The sequence below is a fragment of the Pteropus medius genome, unplaced genomic scaffold (assembly GCF_902729225.1).
Source record: "Pteropus medius unplaced genomic scaffold, Ma_sr-lr_union100, whole genome shotgun sequence".
In the NCBI taxonomy this organism is placed as follows: domain Eukaryota; kingdom Metazoa; phylum Chordata; class Mammalia; order Chiroptera; family Pteropodidae; genus Pteropus; species Pteropus medius.
The window spans coordinates 13,144,496-13,160,009 of NW_024344378.1; the positions used below are offsets into that span (position 1 = coordinate 13,144,496).

Sequence of the window (15,514 nt, forward strand, 5' to 3'; positions counted from 1 at the left end):
AACTGGGGAAGGAGAAGTCTGATCGGGGAGGATCCCTAAACGCCTGTAGCTCCCCTGAGTAAGTGGGAGTTGCCACAGACGTTATAGTGCCAATACTGCTTCAGGACGCCTCCAGAGTGTGAGGGCCAAGTGAAGAAGCAGCATCAAGAAAAACTGCCACGGCCCGGACGAGTTCTGGAGCCACTCGGTCCTCCCATTTTTCAGCCTCTATTAAGGATAATAATTAAAGCTGCATTTGCCTTCTAATAATAGCTCCTGGCACGGGTAATTATAACTCTGTCATCCTGGTACAGCCTGGGATGGGTGGAGGGGGAGCTCACATTTTGTAGGCAATGCCCTTTGGTTTTGGTTAAAAGGAGGCCTCAGCAGGCTCACTGTGGCTGGGGTCACCGAGAGCTGGCCTGAAACACAAGGACAGTGCCCTCCCCCATGCCCACTCCAGACCCTGAGCAAGGGGACTTCACCTCCCTTTCCTCCTGATGGTATGCTCAGTCCTTGGCATTCCTCATTCCACCTCCCTGCTCTCCACAAGGACAAAGAGTTTCCACCCATCTTTCTAGAAGTCTCTCTGCAGTCGTGATTGACCCTGGAGGGTGAAGGGTTATGCAGTTATGCAGCCCCAGTGAGGGGAAACATAGTAGGTTTTAATAACTACTTCATGAACAAATAATAACAGTAGACAATCCTTTCTAAGTACCTCCTACTGGAAGACACTAAAACCTTACAAGTATTCATCCATTTAATCCTCAAAATAACCCTACTTGGGAGGCTTCTTTTACCATGCCTGATTTATAGACGAAGAAAGCCAAGCAGAGAGGTAAGCTGCTCTTTGTCCCTGAGCCAGCTGGTGTTTGAACACAGGGAGTCACTGTCCTCTGAATCAGTGAACAAAATTGTCTTTCCTACACTGTGCTGCCTGAACCGAGAAACGGGAGTGCAGAGTGGTGTCACGTAAGAAATGCCCAGTTCTGACCTGTGTGGTCTTAGGTACGTCTCTGGACTTTAGTTTCTTTATCTGTCTAATGTAGAAAATAGTACCATACCCCTAGGCCCCCCAGAGATGAATAAGATAATGGAGCTCAAAGCTAATCGAAGATTACGATCCAGTACAAATCTACAATCTGTACAAAACTACTATTGTTCCCACACTGGAAACAAACCAAATGCCCATCAATGGGTGAATAAACAAACAAAACACGGCTTATCCATATCTACAATGCAATACTCCTCTACCATAAAAAGAAACCAACTAGAGACACACCCAACAATATGGACGAATCTCACAATAATTACTCTGAGTGAAAGAAGCCAGGCAAAAACAGTCATACTGTATGAGTTCCTTTATAAAATTCTAGAACCAGTATTTAGTGACAGAAAGCAGATCAGTGGTTACCTGGGGATGGAGGTTTGAAGAGGGAGGGATTACAAAAGAGTATGAAGAAATTTGGGGGGTGATGAATATGTTCACCATCTTGATTGTGGTGATGGTCTCACAGGTATATACATTTGTCAAACTGATCGAAAACTGTACACTTTAAATATGTGTGCTTTGTTGTACAACAATGACACCTCAATAGAACTGCTTACAAAACAGAATGAGACACCATTTCCTCCTAACAGATTGGTAAAGATTAAAAACGGACAATACACAATGTTGGCAAGAAGTGGAGCATGAGAACTCGCACTCAAGGTTGCAGTAAAAACTAGTGTCATCTCTTTGAAATGCAATTTAGTAGCAATTACGAAAATTTAAAATGCGTGTATGACCCTACAGCCCCCAGGCCAGGATGCTGTCCTACAGAATCACAGGCACATGGACAGAGGTAACAGCACATAGAGAAGGCGGCAGAGCACAGAGGAAGCTTGCTTCTATGGCCAAACTACTGGGGTTTAGATCCTGACTCCAATCTTCGCTGATCTTTTAGCTTTGAGACCCCGGATCTCAGATTTCTTATCTGTAAAATAAAAATGGTACCTCCCTCGTAGGTGTTTTGAGAGAGCTAAATGAGATAATACATGAAAAATACTAGGAACAGTGCCTGCATGGAGAATGATAAAAATAAAGGCTTAGCTATTATCGCATTTTCATAAAGGGAAAACAGATTAAAAACATCCTAAATGTTCATCAGGAGAATGATACAGTAAGTTATAGTACATCCTTCAAGATGGAATGTTTGCAGTGGTTAAAAAGAATGCATATTCTGTGTACGGAAGAAATCTATGAGATCCACTGTTAAGTTAAAAAAGCAAATTGCAGGACATTATGTATATAGTGTGAACCTATTTTTGTGGGAGAAAAACTTTTCAAGGATGTGACAGTCACTACCTCTGAAGCTGGGGAGAGGTTGGGGGGAAGAGATATGACAATATTCACTTTTAGATGGTTCTTATTTTTTAAATTTGTCACAATAGTCTTTCACACTTTTTACCATGAAAAACAATAATAAAAAGACAAATTATAAGGTAATAGAATTTGCTATTAATTTTTGCCATGTGTGTCAATTAGAGTCCAAGTCCTTGGATGTTATCCCCAAGTGCCTCTCACAGTGCCAGGTACCCGAGAAGTGTTTCTGACTGAACGAATGCATGAAGAATGCATGAGGGGACCAGCTGGCACCGCTGGAAGGCAGCCTTTGCCTTCACACAGTCATCGAAGTTCATTCTAAGGTCAGTATTTTTTTTTAGTTTTTGTCCTAGTACATGCTGGAGGCTATGCATCAAACTTATCCCTTAAAAAAAGATTGCTTTCAATCTGACTCTAGGAAAACAGTACACTTGGAAGACAGAAACAGTAAAAAAAAAAAAGGTTTTAAAAAGAGATAAACAGAAAAACTTGATGAAATGGGCAAGCCTCCACATAGACTGGCCCTCCTTGGCTGAGCAGACACATGGTCACCCGCCATCACATCACATGACCCACGCTCATCCTGCTTCCTTGGGATGCCTTCCCAAGCTCTCCCTCAGAGTGGCTGCTACTTCTTTGTCTCACTGCTTTCCAACCTTTCAAAGTCAATGCAAAGATAGGAATGGGCTGCAGTAAGAGGCACTGGGTTAGAGATGGTGTCAGAAGCTCCCAAGGAACTTTCTTAAAGTGCCTTCACTCCCTACCCTGAGGCTCTATCTAGCTAACTCTCCTCTTTGAAAGTGTGTCCTAGGTGATTTTATTATTAACTTCTCTCCCTCTGCCTCCAACACTTCCACCATTGAAAAGCCACTGACCTGGTCCAATTTCAGACTGTAAGTGAGGAAACTGAAGGCTCAGGAACCCCCAACCCATCCCTCCCCATTCTGAGCCACCCCGACTCTCAGCACCACCCCCACCCTGGGCCAGCTGCTTCCCTGGACTGGTTACTGATCTCCATTCTGCCTCTGGCTGGGTTGCCTTCCCTTGGCCCTGTGAGTTGACAGCAACTCCCACTCCCAAAGCCTGTTTGGGAATAAAGCGTCCCCCCACAGAGAAAATGGTCTCTCTAAGCTCTGGCTCCCAGGGAGGGGCTGTTCAAGGCCTGGCTTGGCGGCATGAAGTATCCATCTGCTCTACCACGGGAGACTGAAATTGCAAGAGATATTAAAGTAGCACCTTGCAAATCTGAGTTATTGCATCAAGCATGAAAAACGAAGTGACAAAAAGCCCTCTCAAGCTCTTAGAGGTTACTAGGAAACCATCATCTCCTGGAGCTGCGTTCTCAGGGAGGCCTGTGTAGTTCACCCACCTAGAGGAATGCTAAGTTCACTGAACACATCCTCTGGTTCCCAGGAAGGCAAAGAAAGGGGTTGTTTCAGCTCCACTTCAGTGTATTCCGGTGACCTCACGTCCAGAGATTTCATTTCCATGTACCCGGAGTTTTCTGCAAAATGTTGAGTCAATGCAAAAAAAAAAAAAAAGAAATGAAACACAACATGCCTCCAAGAATTCCTGCGATTCTATTCCTTGCACTGTGTGATCGGGACTGATCCCTTGCACTGCTTAATAACATGGGGCCTGGGTGAGGACTGCTCATTAGGACCCAAGTGCTATAATTAACAGCTTTTCCCAGTGTCAGAAGAATGCACACTTAAGAAAACTTGGCAACTCTTTGCATCAGGCCCATGGGGGATGGGCTGCTGATGCCTTTGCTTGGGATGATCCAGCCCCACAACCGCCCCCCACCCCTTGCCCTGCCCCATCATCACTCCTCCATCCATATCACTCCATCTCCGCAGGCAGAAGCATTACCAAAGGGCAGAAATTGTGCTGACGTCCACAGGAGTACTGAGGCTGGCAAGAAAGACCGTGCCATTCTCACACCAAGCTTGTCGAGGTGTGTTATTAAAGATGAACACCAAACACTGGGTACGCTAATGAGCCACGAACACCAGTGCATGCTGAGACCGATATCGCAGAAGAAAAGGGGTTCCCCAGAGCAAGGTGAATGTTTTACTCCTTTATTCTTGCCTTCTCTAGCCACAGTCCAGGCCTCAGCGTTTCTCTAGCAACAGGAAGGCAGCTCATGACAGAGTTTCCATGGAGACGCAGATTCATGAAGGTGCAAAACAGCTCAGGTCAGCCTGACATGGAGGAGAGCCCAAGCCTCCAGCTCGCCTAACAGCTTGTGCCAGCCACAGAGCACTGGGTCGAAATGTTTATTTTGAAGCCTTTCCTCTATAGTTTCTGCCCCTGACCCTTGGCCCCCTTACTTTAGCCTCTGGAATGCTGCAGGCCTTCTGTGAAATGAATCTTTAGTTATTTTCACAGAAAGAACACCCAGGGCTACTCCCCCTCCCTGCTCCCGGCGCACTTGTTGGATCTTAGTTTCCACTTGGCAGAGGAGACAGGGCTTAGCCTATTTTAAACCCTGTCTTTCATGATGTCATAGTGCAGAGCACACACAAACCACCACCTTCCATGGAGGCAGAGGAGAGTCCAGGACGAGCTCGTTTTATCGTCAGGCTCTGGAGAAAAGTGGGTCTCGGGCAGTAAGAGGGGAACGGGCTGTATCCCTTAGTGAACCCCTCATTCTTCCCTCTGCCTGCTCCTTTCTCGGCCTCCCATGCTCTCAGCCCCTCTCTCAGGCCGCACAGAAACAATGGCCTGGGTGGTCCTCTGTCGTGCAAGCAGAGGCTGCTTGCTGCCCCCCGAGGAACTTTGGCTGATAACTCAAAACCTTTGCTGATTTTAGTTGTCAGAGTCCATCTGGGCTCCCGTAAATTCAGAGAAGTCTGTCCTATCTGAGTTTGCTTCTCAGAAAATGTGTGGCCTCCTATCTGATTTCCTTTACATCATCTGCCTAAAAGCTCTAAGAGTTTAGCCAGGCTTTTAGAAGCTTGCTTTCTGCACCAGCCTGAATGCCGGTTGAAACCTCACATGTGTTCATTCCAGCCTGCACACGCCCTCCTCCCTCTTTCTCTAAGTGAGTGATGGTCCCATCGACCCAGCCACACGGGAGGAAAGGGAGGTAGTTACCCTGGGTTGACACTCCTTGGCAAGCCTGGCTTTGGAGGCTGGCTTCGGTGGCGGGGCTGGCTTTCTCTTCCAGGGGGCTGCCTTCACGAGCCCCATCGTCGGAGGTCCCCCTGGCTTTGTCATCGTCAAGAAATGGACTAGGCTGCTGGGCCCTCTCCTCCGCTGGCTTGGGGGAAGACATTTGCTGGAGTGTAGGGGACAGACGAACATCTGAGCTCTCTGCTCCCTTTGCCTGCTTCTCGTAGCAATCTGAACCCTCCAGCAAGAGGCCTGTCTCGAATTCAGCTGGCTTCTGCTCAGCCTCCAGAATTAGGCCAGGCATTTCCACGTCCGTGTCACTGGGACAGCTCGTGGAAGCAGAAGGTACTTCTTTGGGCGACGTGAGGCTGATTTCTGCAGCCCCGTTACCTATGGTTTTGGCTCCTTCCTTGGTGAAATCCTTGGCTAAGTCCAGGTGTAAGTCGGTTGTCACATAGGGTCGTATTTCTGGGCAGACTTTGTTCTGGTCAATGGGCACGATCTCTTCCAGCTCTGGGATGTCGGGCTCCATGATGAAATCTTCTTCCTCCCCCACCTCGTCCACTGTAACCAGTTCCTCCATGTTTGTGGGGTACCAGCTCTCTCCCTCTGCTTCACTGCCACTGTCCCAGTCCTGATCCTGAATAAAAATGTAGAATGGGGGTCAGAAGGTGGCTGAGGAGTGGTCTTGGTCTTCAAGTGGAGGGCACAAGCTTTAGCCACAGGACCTCTCAAACCAGAAAGGTCCTGATGTCCTTACTTCTACCTGGGAACACTTACTGGGTAATTAGAAGCTGTAAACTGCTCAAGTCCCACGTCACTGATTCATCCCTAGGACAAGGCTCAAAACAGCACAGGGTTTGGAATAAGCCTTTAGTGCTTAATCTACTACGTTTAAAGTGGCACGAAGAATTTCAACCCCTGGTACATAATAGGTGCTCGATAAATAATTTTTAAATGAACAAATGAATGATTAAGTTATAAACTCTAAATAAATCAGCTTGCCGGAGCTATTTCCTTGCACATAGGGGCATCACTAAACATAACTATGGCAAAGTCCCCCATAAAATTCCTCCGAGCACTATCTCCCAGCAAGGGTGCGACTTCCATAGCCTGGCTCACAGTAGGCCCCTCCTGAAACTCGTGTCCCCAGTAGCCTACGGACCCAGCAGCCAGATTTAGGAGATCAGCTTCCCTGACAGTGATACTCATCTTTCTGCCTCTCCTGACCGGTAAGGCATGAAGCAGGCCATGTTCCAAGGACATTTCTTTTGGCTGCGGCAGCCGTAGCACTGTAACTGGGTTTTTCATTTTAATTATGTAAAATAATCTTTACGAGCACAGGCGATGTCTCATTAATCCCAGGGTCTGGGCCTGCTGAGGTCAGGGCCCTAGATGGAGTACTCAAAGCCCTCCCTCCCATCCCAGCCTCTCCCACGGGACCTTCCTATTTTGGGAGCCTGGCTCCGAAGCTCAAGTCTTTTTTCGGGGACATGATTTCTCTTACGAGCACAGCCAAGTTTCTGGAGAGTACGACAGAGTCAAGGCATGTGATCGAGGATCTCCCCAGAAGGGCTGTGCGGACAGTCATTCTGCCAGGAAGTGCTGGGAAGACAGCTTCATTCATGGAGCCACTGGTGGGGTCTGGGACACGTCCCATGCGGCAGGCATCACTGGGCAGACTAGGCGCCCAAAGGCTATTGTGCAGACATGGCTACCCTGCTGGCCTCTGAGACACACTTTACCTTCTTTGTCCTTGTGTTTCCTGGATCAGAGGACTCGTCTTCTTTCTCCTGCCTGCCCACTGATGGGGGACTTCCTTCCATGCCTTCTTTCCCAGCCTTACCCAAAAAAGAACAGAACAAGCCAAATCAGCAGTCAGCAGTGGCAGAGAAAAGAGGGAGTCAAGAGAAAATGAATGGTATTGAGCACGGCTAAGAGCTGTTGGATGTGTTGCACATATATTTCCTTTACCCTCATAAAACCTCTCGGAGGCATGTGCTATTATCGTCTTCATTTTACAGATGAGGAAACTGAGGCTCAGAGAGGTTAAATAACTTGTTCCAGGTCACACAGACAAATGAAAGCCCGAAAGTGTTTTAATGGCTGGCCTGATGCCTTTAGGAGGCCAGAAACGCCTCACAAACTGGGCCCTTTTTGCAGCTATGAAATCTACAGACAGTGAGGATAAGTAAAGGGGCCGACGGTGAACGAACCCTGGGGTTAACAACCATTATGGTGACATCTCCCCAACACATCTATTCTTGGTCATTAAAAAAATCACATGGGTATGAAGAGGGCCACCCCATCAGTGGCCCTCTCACCTCTCTTTTGACCCATCTCTGTCAGAGAGCTACAACCCGAACTAGCCTTCCCTTCCCTTCTTTCTTCTTCCTAATCCCTCCCTCAAGTTAAGTCCCTCACGATAGCGCTCACATCTGGGAAATTGAACCATTGAAAACGAATGTCTGGTTTGAGAATTGGATCTCTGTCCAGCCTTTAAAACAGGGGTCATCAGCAAACTGCAGTCCTCAAGCCAAATGGGACCTAGGGACTCTTTTTGTACAGTCTGTGAACTAACCCTGCTTTTCATATTTTTAAAGAATTGTATTTTAAATGATTATATAAGTACCTACGTAATATCCTCAATTATGCCTCTTGGCCTGTATAGACTAAAACACTTACTATCTGGTGCTTTGTAGAAAAAGTTGGCCAACACCCGTTTTAGAAGTTTTTGGAGGTTATTCTCCCATGACTTTGGCTACCCGATCAATGACTATTCCTGGGGTTCCTCGGGGCAAGTTGCATTTTCCGGACACTTTGGCTGGGGCTGGCTCAAAGTTAATGACTCTACTTCTGATTTCTTAGGAGCAAACACACCCCTCTTGAGCTGAGAGGAGCCAGGTGGGGCAGGAGTTCAGGGCTGACTGGTTTAACCAGTTATTACCTGCGGGGGAAGACAGTTCAAACCCTCAAATCCTGAGCCTTTCCAGTGTTTGGAGAAGATTCCATCAAAATCCCTGCTCAAGCCTTCCACGCTAACCCAAGTGCAAAGCATCTCCAAATGCCTTTTTAGCCATCAGAAGCCATAGGGTCTACCAACAGGGGACCACTTTTCTTTATTTTTATCTCCCTGAATAAATCATCCATGGCCCTCCCTTGTCAAAATAAATAATCCCTACCCTTCCCAGGCAGTCCCTACAGCCACGGTCCTAGGTCAGTACAGTAAAGAGGCCCCTTCAGTTCCAGCTGGGAGAGGCAGGGACAGCCTGGCTGTGCCAGAAGCACCCCCACCAGGCGCAGGAAACAGAGCAGCACCTTTCAGTGCACTCCTGGCCCTGGGATCAATTCCAGGTGAGAGTGACAGCTTAAGAGGAACAGATAAATGCCACCAACGCCCACTGCCCACACCAGCTCGTGGGTCAAGACACTAGATCCCAACTGTTGCAGGCAGGGTTCTCTCACCACAGGGCTGGGGCCACCACTAAACCACCTTCTATCTGGTCTCCCCCTTCTGCTCTGTAGCCTCCTCCAAAGTCTATTCTCCTCAAGGCAATCAAAAATGATCACTCCAAAATGCAAATATCATCGTAACCTCACTGCATCTTCTTGCTTAAACATTTCATTTGCTTACCCTTAATATTAGGATAAACAAAAATTCTTAACCTGCCTCCAAGGCCCTGCGTGATACGGTCCCTGTTGACAAATGGGTCTTGCTGCCCACCATCCTAACCCTGGCTCTCTCGGCTCCAGCAACACTGGCCTCCAGCCACTGGGCCTTTGCACGTGCTGTTCCTGCTTTCTGTGCTCCTTCCTTTTCACCCAGTAAATATTCACCGTTCCTTCAAATCTCAACAGTCACATCCTAACCCAGGGAAGACTCTGATTCATTACAGCATTGATGGCACTTATGCCTCCATCTCCTTCTTGGCACTGAACACTCAGCCCTCCTACTCATTTGAGGAATTATTTGATTAGTATGTCCTTCCACTAGACTATGAGCTCTATGAGATCAGGGGTCATTTCAGCTTCACTCAAAACTGAGCCCCAGTACTGTGTGCTCCGTGGATACTGGTCAGTAAAAGAATGGAGATCTGCAGGAGAGGGTAGAGTGAATAGCAAGCTCGCACCTGCCTCTTGGCGTGCCTGCGTGTCTGGGCTCTGAACTGAGCTTAAGTAGTTTTTCTATTTCTCCCTCCTATGAATTGCTTATACTGGGGACGGCATTCTGGGACCCCTGGGCTCCAACTGGCCCAAAGACATGCTTCGAGCTATACAGTTTCTAAAAAGTAAGAAATTTCATACAGCTATCTAAACTTTGGTCTGGTCTAAGAAACAGATCAGACAGCCCAGGGCAGCCACAGAATGAAGCTGAGCAGTGGCCGACTGTCCCCAAAAGATAGGAGCTTCCTCTTAGGTCTACCATGGTTCCGTCTCTCCACATGGTTTCCGTCATATGATCTGGTTTGGTGTCACCTGCCTGTCTTTCCTTCTCTGGGCATGTGGGTCTGTAACCCTCGAACTCCCTTCCAGTAAGGTAGAGAAGTACTTCTTTCCCACGTTCTCCCTAGGCAGTGACTTGATTTCTTCCCTCCTTCCTACGGTCTCGTGGTCAGGGTCGGGTCTCGTGTGTGGACCAGGCCGCACACAAACACGGAGCAGCTCTCGCACCAGCTTCTGCGGCACGGGCTCTTTCTCCAGAGGGTTTTGAATGAGCACAAGCTCATAAAAGTCCTACCGCTGCCTTGTGACCACACCCACTCCTCAACTAAGTAAACTGAGGGAGAGGGGAACAGGGTACAACCAGGTTCTCAGAAGCCAGGCCTTTGCCTCCAGAGTCTGGGTTCAGTCCCCCATTCCTTCAGCACGCACGGCTTGAATGCCCGCTCCGATCTCGGGACTAGGGACAGCTGTGAGCACAGCAGAAGGAGATCGGCACTACCACGAAAGGGAAAGCAGGGAAGGATCAGAAGTGGAACACTGTGATTTTATGCAGTGGCCAGGACAAACCGGTGGAGAATGTGACAATGAGCAGAGACGAAAGAAATGAGAAGGGACCCATGTGGACTTGCGGTGGGATGGCAGAGGGGGGAGTGGTTGCTAGGCAGGGCCCTGTGGCGGCAGGTGCCTGGCCTATTAGAAGAGAGGCAAGGACACCATCCTCAGCCCTGTCGCCTTCATTCCCCAGTCCTGTCCCCGACTGCTGTCAGGCCTGGGCAGCCCTGTGGGAATCGGAGATGTTTTCAAGATCATGATAGAGTTTTTTCTACTGCTATTCCACTGAACAGTGGGGAGCTGCCTGGCTTCAAACCCATGGAAACAATCTGCTGAAGACCTCAACAGGGGTCTACTTGACCCCATGTTAGGGCCACTAGAGGTAGCACCAACTAGAGGGACAGAACTCTGGGGAAACCCACAGGGCTTTCTGGGAATCTCTTTTTGCATCAGGCACCCTTGGGGTGACCTAAAGTATGTGTCACCTTAAATGGGCAAGGGTTTGTAAACCGACAAAGGGTAGGTAAACAGCAGAAATAAGATTACCAAAGAAGTCTCAGAAAAGTGAGTAGGAGTGTGAAGGGGTGGCCCCACCCTCTGCTATGGGGACAGAGGTTTCCAGGCTTGAGCCTTGCCCTCGCTCTCTGCCCCTCTGTACCTATTCTTGAGTCACTGACATGTCACCAGCACCTCGGACACTTTCAAGCATACAGAGTTAATTCTCTGTACCCTCAGGTTCTCCCGACTGCAGATTCATTCAGCCATCCTCAGACAGAAATTCTCAGAAACAAAAGTTACATTGTTGCTAACAAGTGCTATGTAGCTAGGCCAACTTGTTCAGATGCCTCTCCTGCAGATCTCCAACCTATGATGGTTGCATCTGTACTGAACATGTACAGACTTTCGTTTCTTGTCATTATTCCCTATACAGTATAACATCTATTTATATGGCATTTACATTGTATTAGGTATTATCAATAATCTAGAGATGATTTAAAGTATCTGGGAGGATGCGTGTAGGTTACATGCAAATACCACACTGTTTTATCCCAGGGACGAGAGCATCTGTGGATTTTGTTATCTGTCGGCAGTCCTGGAACCAATCTCCAGGGATACTGAGGTAGACTACACACACTTCTTAAAAACACCCACCGGTTCACAGGTCCTGGGATGTTAAGTCCTCAGGGATGTACACAAGGTCCTTTATTTCTCCCATCCCAACTTCCTAATCTCATTTCCTGAGCTTCCCTCTGCTGGGCCAGTCAGGACAAATTGTGGCAGACTTGAGATGGGCAAAAGAAGATTACTAGATTTCTGTGGAATGCTGGGTAATTGTCCAGTATAAGGGTATCTGGTTTTACAGGAGTCTGCACTTTATCTTGAACTGAGCTACTTTATCGCTCTGTAAATTGCACATGGCTGATAGTCATGCAAATGATTCTTGTCCATAGAGATGAAAGGAATTTTATCTAGTAGAGATGCAATTGGTTCTGGGTTCCCTATGGAAGAGGCCAGTTTTGCCTCTATTAGCAAATTCATGTCCACATTCCTGATCTCTTCTGCATGTTGCCTGGTATTTAGATTCTCCTTTGAACTGGCTTTTAGATCTTACTGGTTCCCTCATTCATTGAGTTAAATAGCATCTCTGACATGTATTCATTTTATGTTTGCACGAGAGCCAAGATTTTACTTTTTAAAAACATGGTCCTTTAACATGCCCTAAAAATAGTCACGTTGAGTTAGCTCCAGGTTCTTCAAAATGGTCTTTCTTTCTCACTTTGCCTTTGCTACTTCTCAAACTTTCCCCAGTTTCAATGCCCAGCTCAAACGTCTCCTCCTCTGTGCAGCCTTCCTCCTCTCCCTGTGCAGTTAGGGACCACTGAGCAGCTCAGCCTCTACCCTACTCCAGCATGGGCCCCACTGTACGCAAATGGTTTTTGTACATCTGCTTCCACCATTAGACCTTGGTCTCTGCCATAACACAGACTATGTCTCATTCACCGTTGGACCCTCTATGCCTAGCACACTACCCAGCAAAGTGGCATGTTAAGGTAGTGGCCAAAAGCGAGACTCTTCAGTATTCATGAACTAGAGAATAGGGCTCCCTATTTGGACTTAGTATTGTCACCAACTCCTGGGTCAGACTAGAAGATAGGCATGCAGGATTTTAAAAACTGAGTTCTTTATGCAGAACCCCTAACCTCCATTATTCCACTCCTACTGAAATGTAGGTGGTTCTGGCAGGAAGGAAGTATAAGCCAAGTGAAAATATAAACCTCGTACCCAGAGTCCTGGGGACCCAATGCGTGAACTGAAGTCACGTAGCAGGTTATAAACCCTTTCAGGTGCTTGAATGAAAGATGCCAGCCAACTGCGGAGCATTTTTATTACAAGAGAAGTAAAACATTGTGGACAGTGTCTAGAGAAACAAATCAAGCCCTGGACACCCAGTATAATTTAGTGGGTGGCAGCTGCTTCTCCTTTACTGCCTCCCATTGACATCCCGGGATTGGTAGATGTTTTTGGCAGGAGAGAGGACTGAGCAGACCAAAGATCTAATCTCCCTTGGCAGCGTCTGTTGGTGCAAACACCTTGGGGCCACTCCACCCTGGACAAACAGGACTACAGAAGGCCTCTGCATCATGTCCCTCCCTAACTTCTAATAAAGGCAGCAGGGTGCTATGGCATTTGGAGCCAGATCACCTAGGCAGGTGTAATTCTGGCTCTGCTATTTCCTGGCTCTGTCTCCTTGGGCAACTAACTTAAGCTCTCTGTGTTTCTGTTTCCTCATCTATAGTAATAATATCATGACTGTTATTACCTTACAGGGTTACTGTGAGGATTAAATGACTTGATTGAGATACAGTATTTAGCACTGTGCTTGGCACAGAGTAAATATTCAATAAGTGTTTCATTCATTCAATAAATGTTCATCGTCATTACATTAACGTTTTTATCCTTTGGGACCTGCCTCTCCTTACCTAGGGAGGATATTACATCGTTACCTCGTTCTCTGCCATTCTGCTTTCTTTTCTGTCATCAGCTCCTTCTTGGTCTCTGTCAGGTCTCTTGGTTCTGTTTTTCTCACTCTGCTTAGACTTGGTGCTCTCGGGGGCTCTGGTGACCTTTGGCTCCAACCCGTCTTCCTTGCCTGCGTCGTCTGGGTGGGGGTGTCTGCTTTCCCGCAGCCTGGCCTCCTCCTTCCTCCTGGACCTCCCGGGGGCATCCTGCTGCTGCTTTACATACTTGTCCGGTTTGCCTTTGGGCTCTTTACGGTAGTAGCCATCCTCTCGGCTTTTGTAGCCTGATGCAGAGTGGAGTGGGTTGGGGGACCCAGACCTCAGGTGCTTTTCTCGGTGGCCTCTCCCTCCTTCAAGTCGTTCGTCTAATTCGGCTTTTTCGAGTTGCCGGGGATAGTGTTTGCGATCATGTGTCCACGTGTCTGTCCTGTCCCTCTTGTCCTCCCCGTTCTCCCTCCAGGGGCCTGGGTCTCGCTCTTCCTCCCTCCTGGCGTAGGGAGAGTGTTCCCAGGAGTCCCGGCCATTGCCCCAGTCAGCCCTCGAGGGGCCTAGAGGGCTGTGGGAAGAGCTGCAGGAGGTGAAGCTCGGAGTGTGGGACCTTGGGGACAGTGACCGGCTCACTGGACTGCGAGACCGTGGCCTTTCAGAGCCATATCTGTGTGGGAACAAAGGAGCAGGTTTCAGAATCTGCACCTCCCCAGCCCGACACCCAGACGCCCCCAGATACTGTGCATGTAACCCCATCTGACCAGATGCTCTTCACCACAACCGTACAGGCCGCACAGAGAGCGGCCCAGGAGGACGCTGTCTCCCCACCTGGCTTCCAGGGGCCGGGGTTGTCCCTAAGCACAGCCCTGGCCGCCGTCTGCCCCTTTACCCATCCTCCTCTGGAACGGGGATGAATAACCGGCTGGTGTGGCTCAGCCCCATCTTCCTTCCTCTTGGAAGTGAGCTCGCTCAGGGAGCAGCAGACTCTCCTCCGGGGAGTGTGCGGGGTGGGGGTGGGGGTGAGGTCGCCTTGGTCTAGACTGGTGGGCGAGGCTGCCTAACCCTCAGGTTCAATGAGCCCGCTTCCTGGCTACAAGACTGAAGCGTCCCTCCCATCTCTCCATAGCATAAAACGATCTCTGGACCTCTGCTTTCTTTTTTTCTCATCTCAGCTTGTTCAGATCCTGGGCATGGAAGAGGGAGGCTAATTACTAGGTGGTGAGAAGGAAAAGGACAGGCTCAGAAATACCAAAAACAAAGGACTACAAAGGCATTTTTGGATTAGGAGAGACCTTAGAGCAAGGGTTCCCAACTCCCAGGCTGCAGGCTGGTACTGGTCCATGGCCTGTTAGGAACCAGGCTGCACAGCAGAAGGTGAGGGGCCTGTGAGCCAGCGAAGCTTCGTATGTACTTGCAGCCGCTCCCCAGCGCTAGCATCACCCCCTCAGCTCCACCTCAGATCATCAGGCATTGGATTCTCATAGGAGCATCGGTCCCTGGTGCCAAAAAGGTTGGGGACCGCTGCCTTAGGGCACTGACCTGCCAGTTTCTCAGATGAAGAAACTGAAACCCAGAAAAGGACCCTGACTTGCCCAAGGTTCTAAGCAAGATCTCCTGGTCACCCGACCCCCAACCCCTGTCACAGAACTGCAGGGGGCACCACGCAGCTTTACACGTCTTAGGAAAACCCAAATAACCGTGGTTAAAAATAAATTCCAGACAAAGACACAAAACTCTCAAACCGGAACAGCTACATACAAAGCTAGATACGCACATACACACGCTCATATACACACACTCTGAAGGTCGTTCGATTGTTTAGCAGATAAACTGAGTCACATCCCCGATATTTTAAAAGGATAGGCAATTTTCATATGGTTCCCAAATACAGCAAAACCATGCAGCCCTCACTGAGCAGGGGACCCCAAGATTTGGCTCCCTGGGACCGGGCTACCTTGACCATCACTGGGGAAACAGCCAGGGCACAGGCCTCTACAGTGAGGTTGGAGCGCCGTCTGTGGCAGCCCTGGGTAAGAACCACAGGATGTGC

General features: G+C 48.6%; 1 protein-coding gene across 1 annotated transcript in view; it reads right to left on the minus strand.

Moving 5' to 3' along the window:
• RBM20 (RNA binding motif protein 20) overlaps window positions 1–15,514 on the minus strand; it is a 160,834-nt gene that overhangs the window by 6,705 nt on the left and 138,615 nt on the right. The window contains exons 9-12 of the mRNA XM_039871242.1: window positions 13,462–14,131; window positions 7,207–7,302; window positions 5,444–6,101; window positions 3,714–3,848 (exon numbers count right to left, since the gene is read on the minus strand). Of these exons, the coding sequence (XP_039727176.1) occupies window positions 3,714–3,848; window positions 5,444–6,101; window positions 7,207–7,302; window positions 13,462–14,131 (1,559 nt within the window). The remainder of the gene's footprint in view (window positions 1–3,713; window positions 3,849–5,443; window positions 6,102–7,206; window positions 7,303–13,461; window positions 14,132–15,514) is intronic.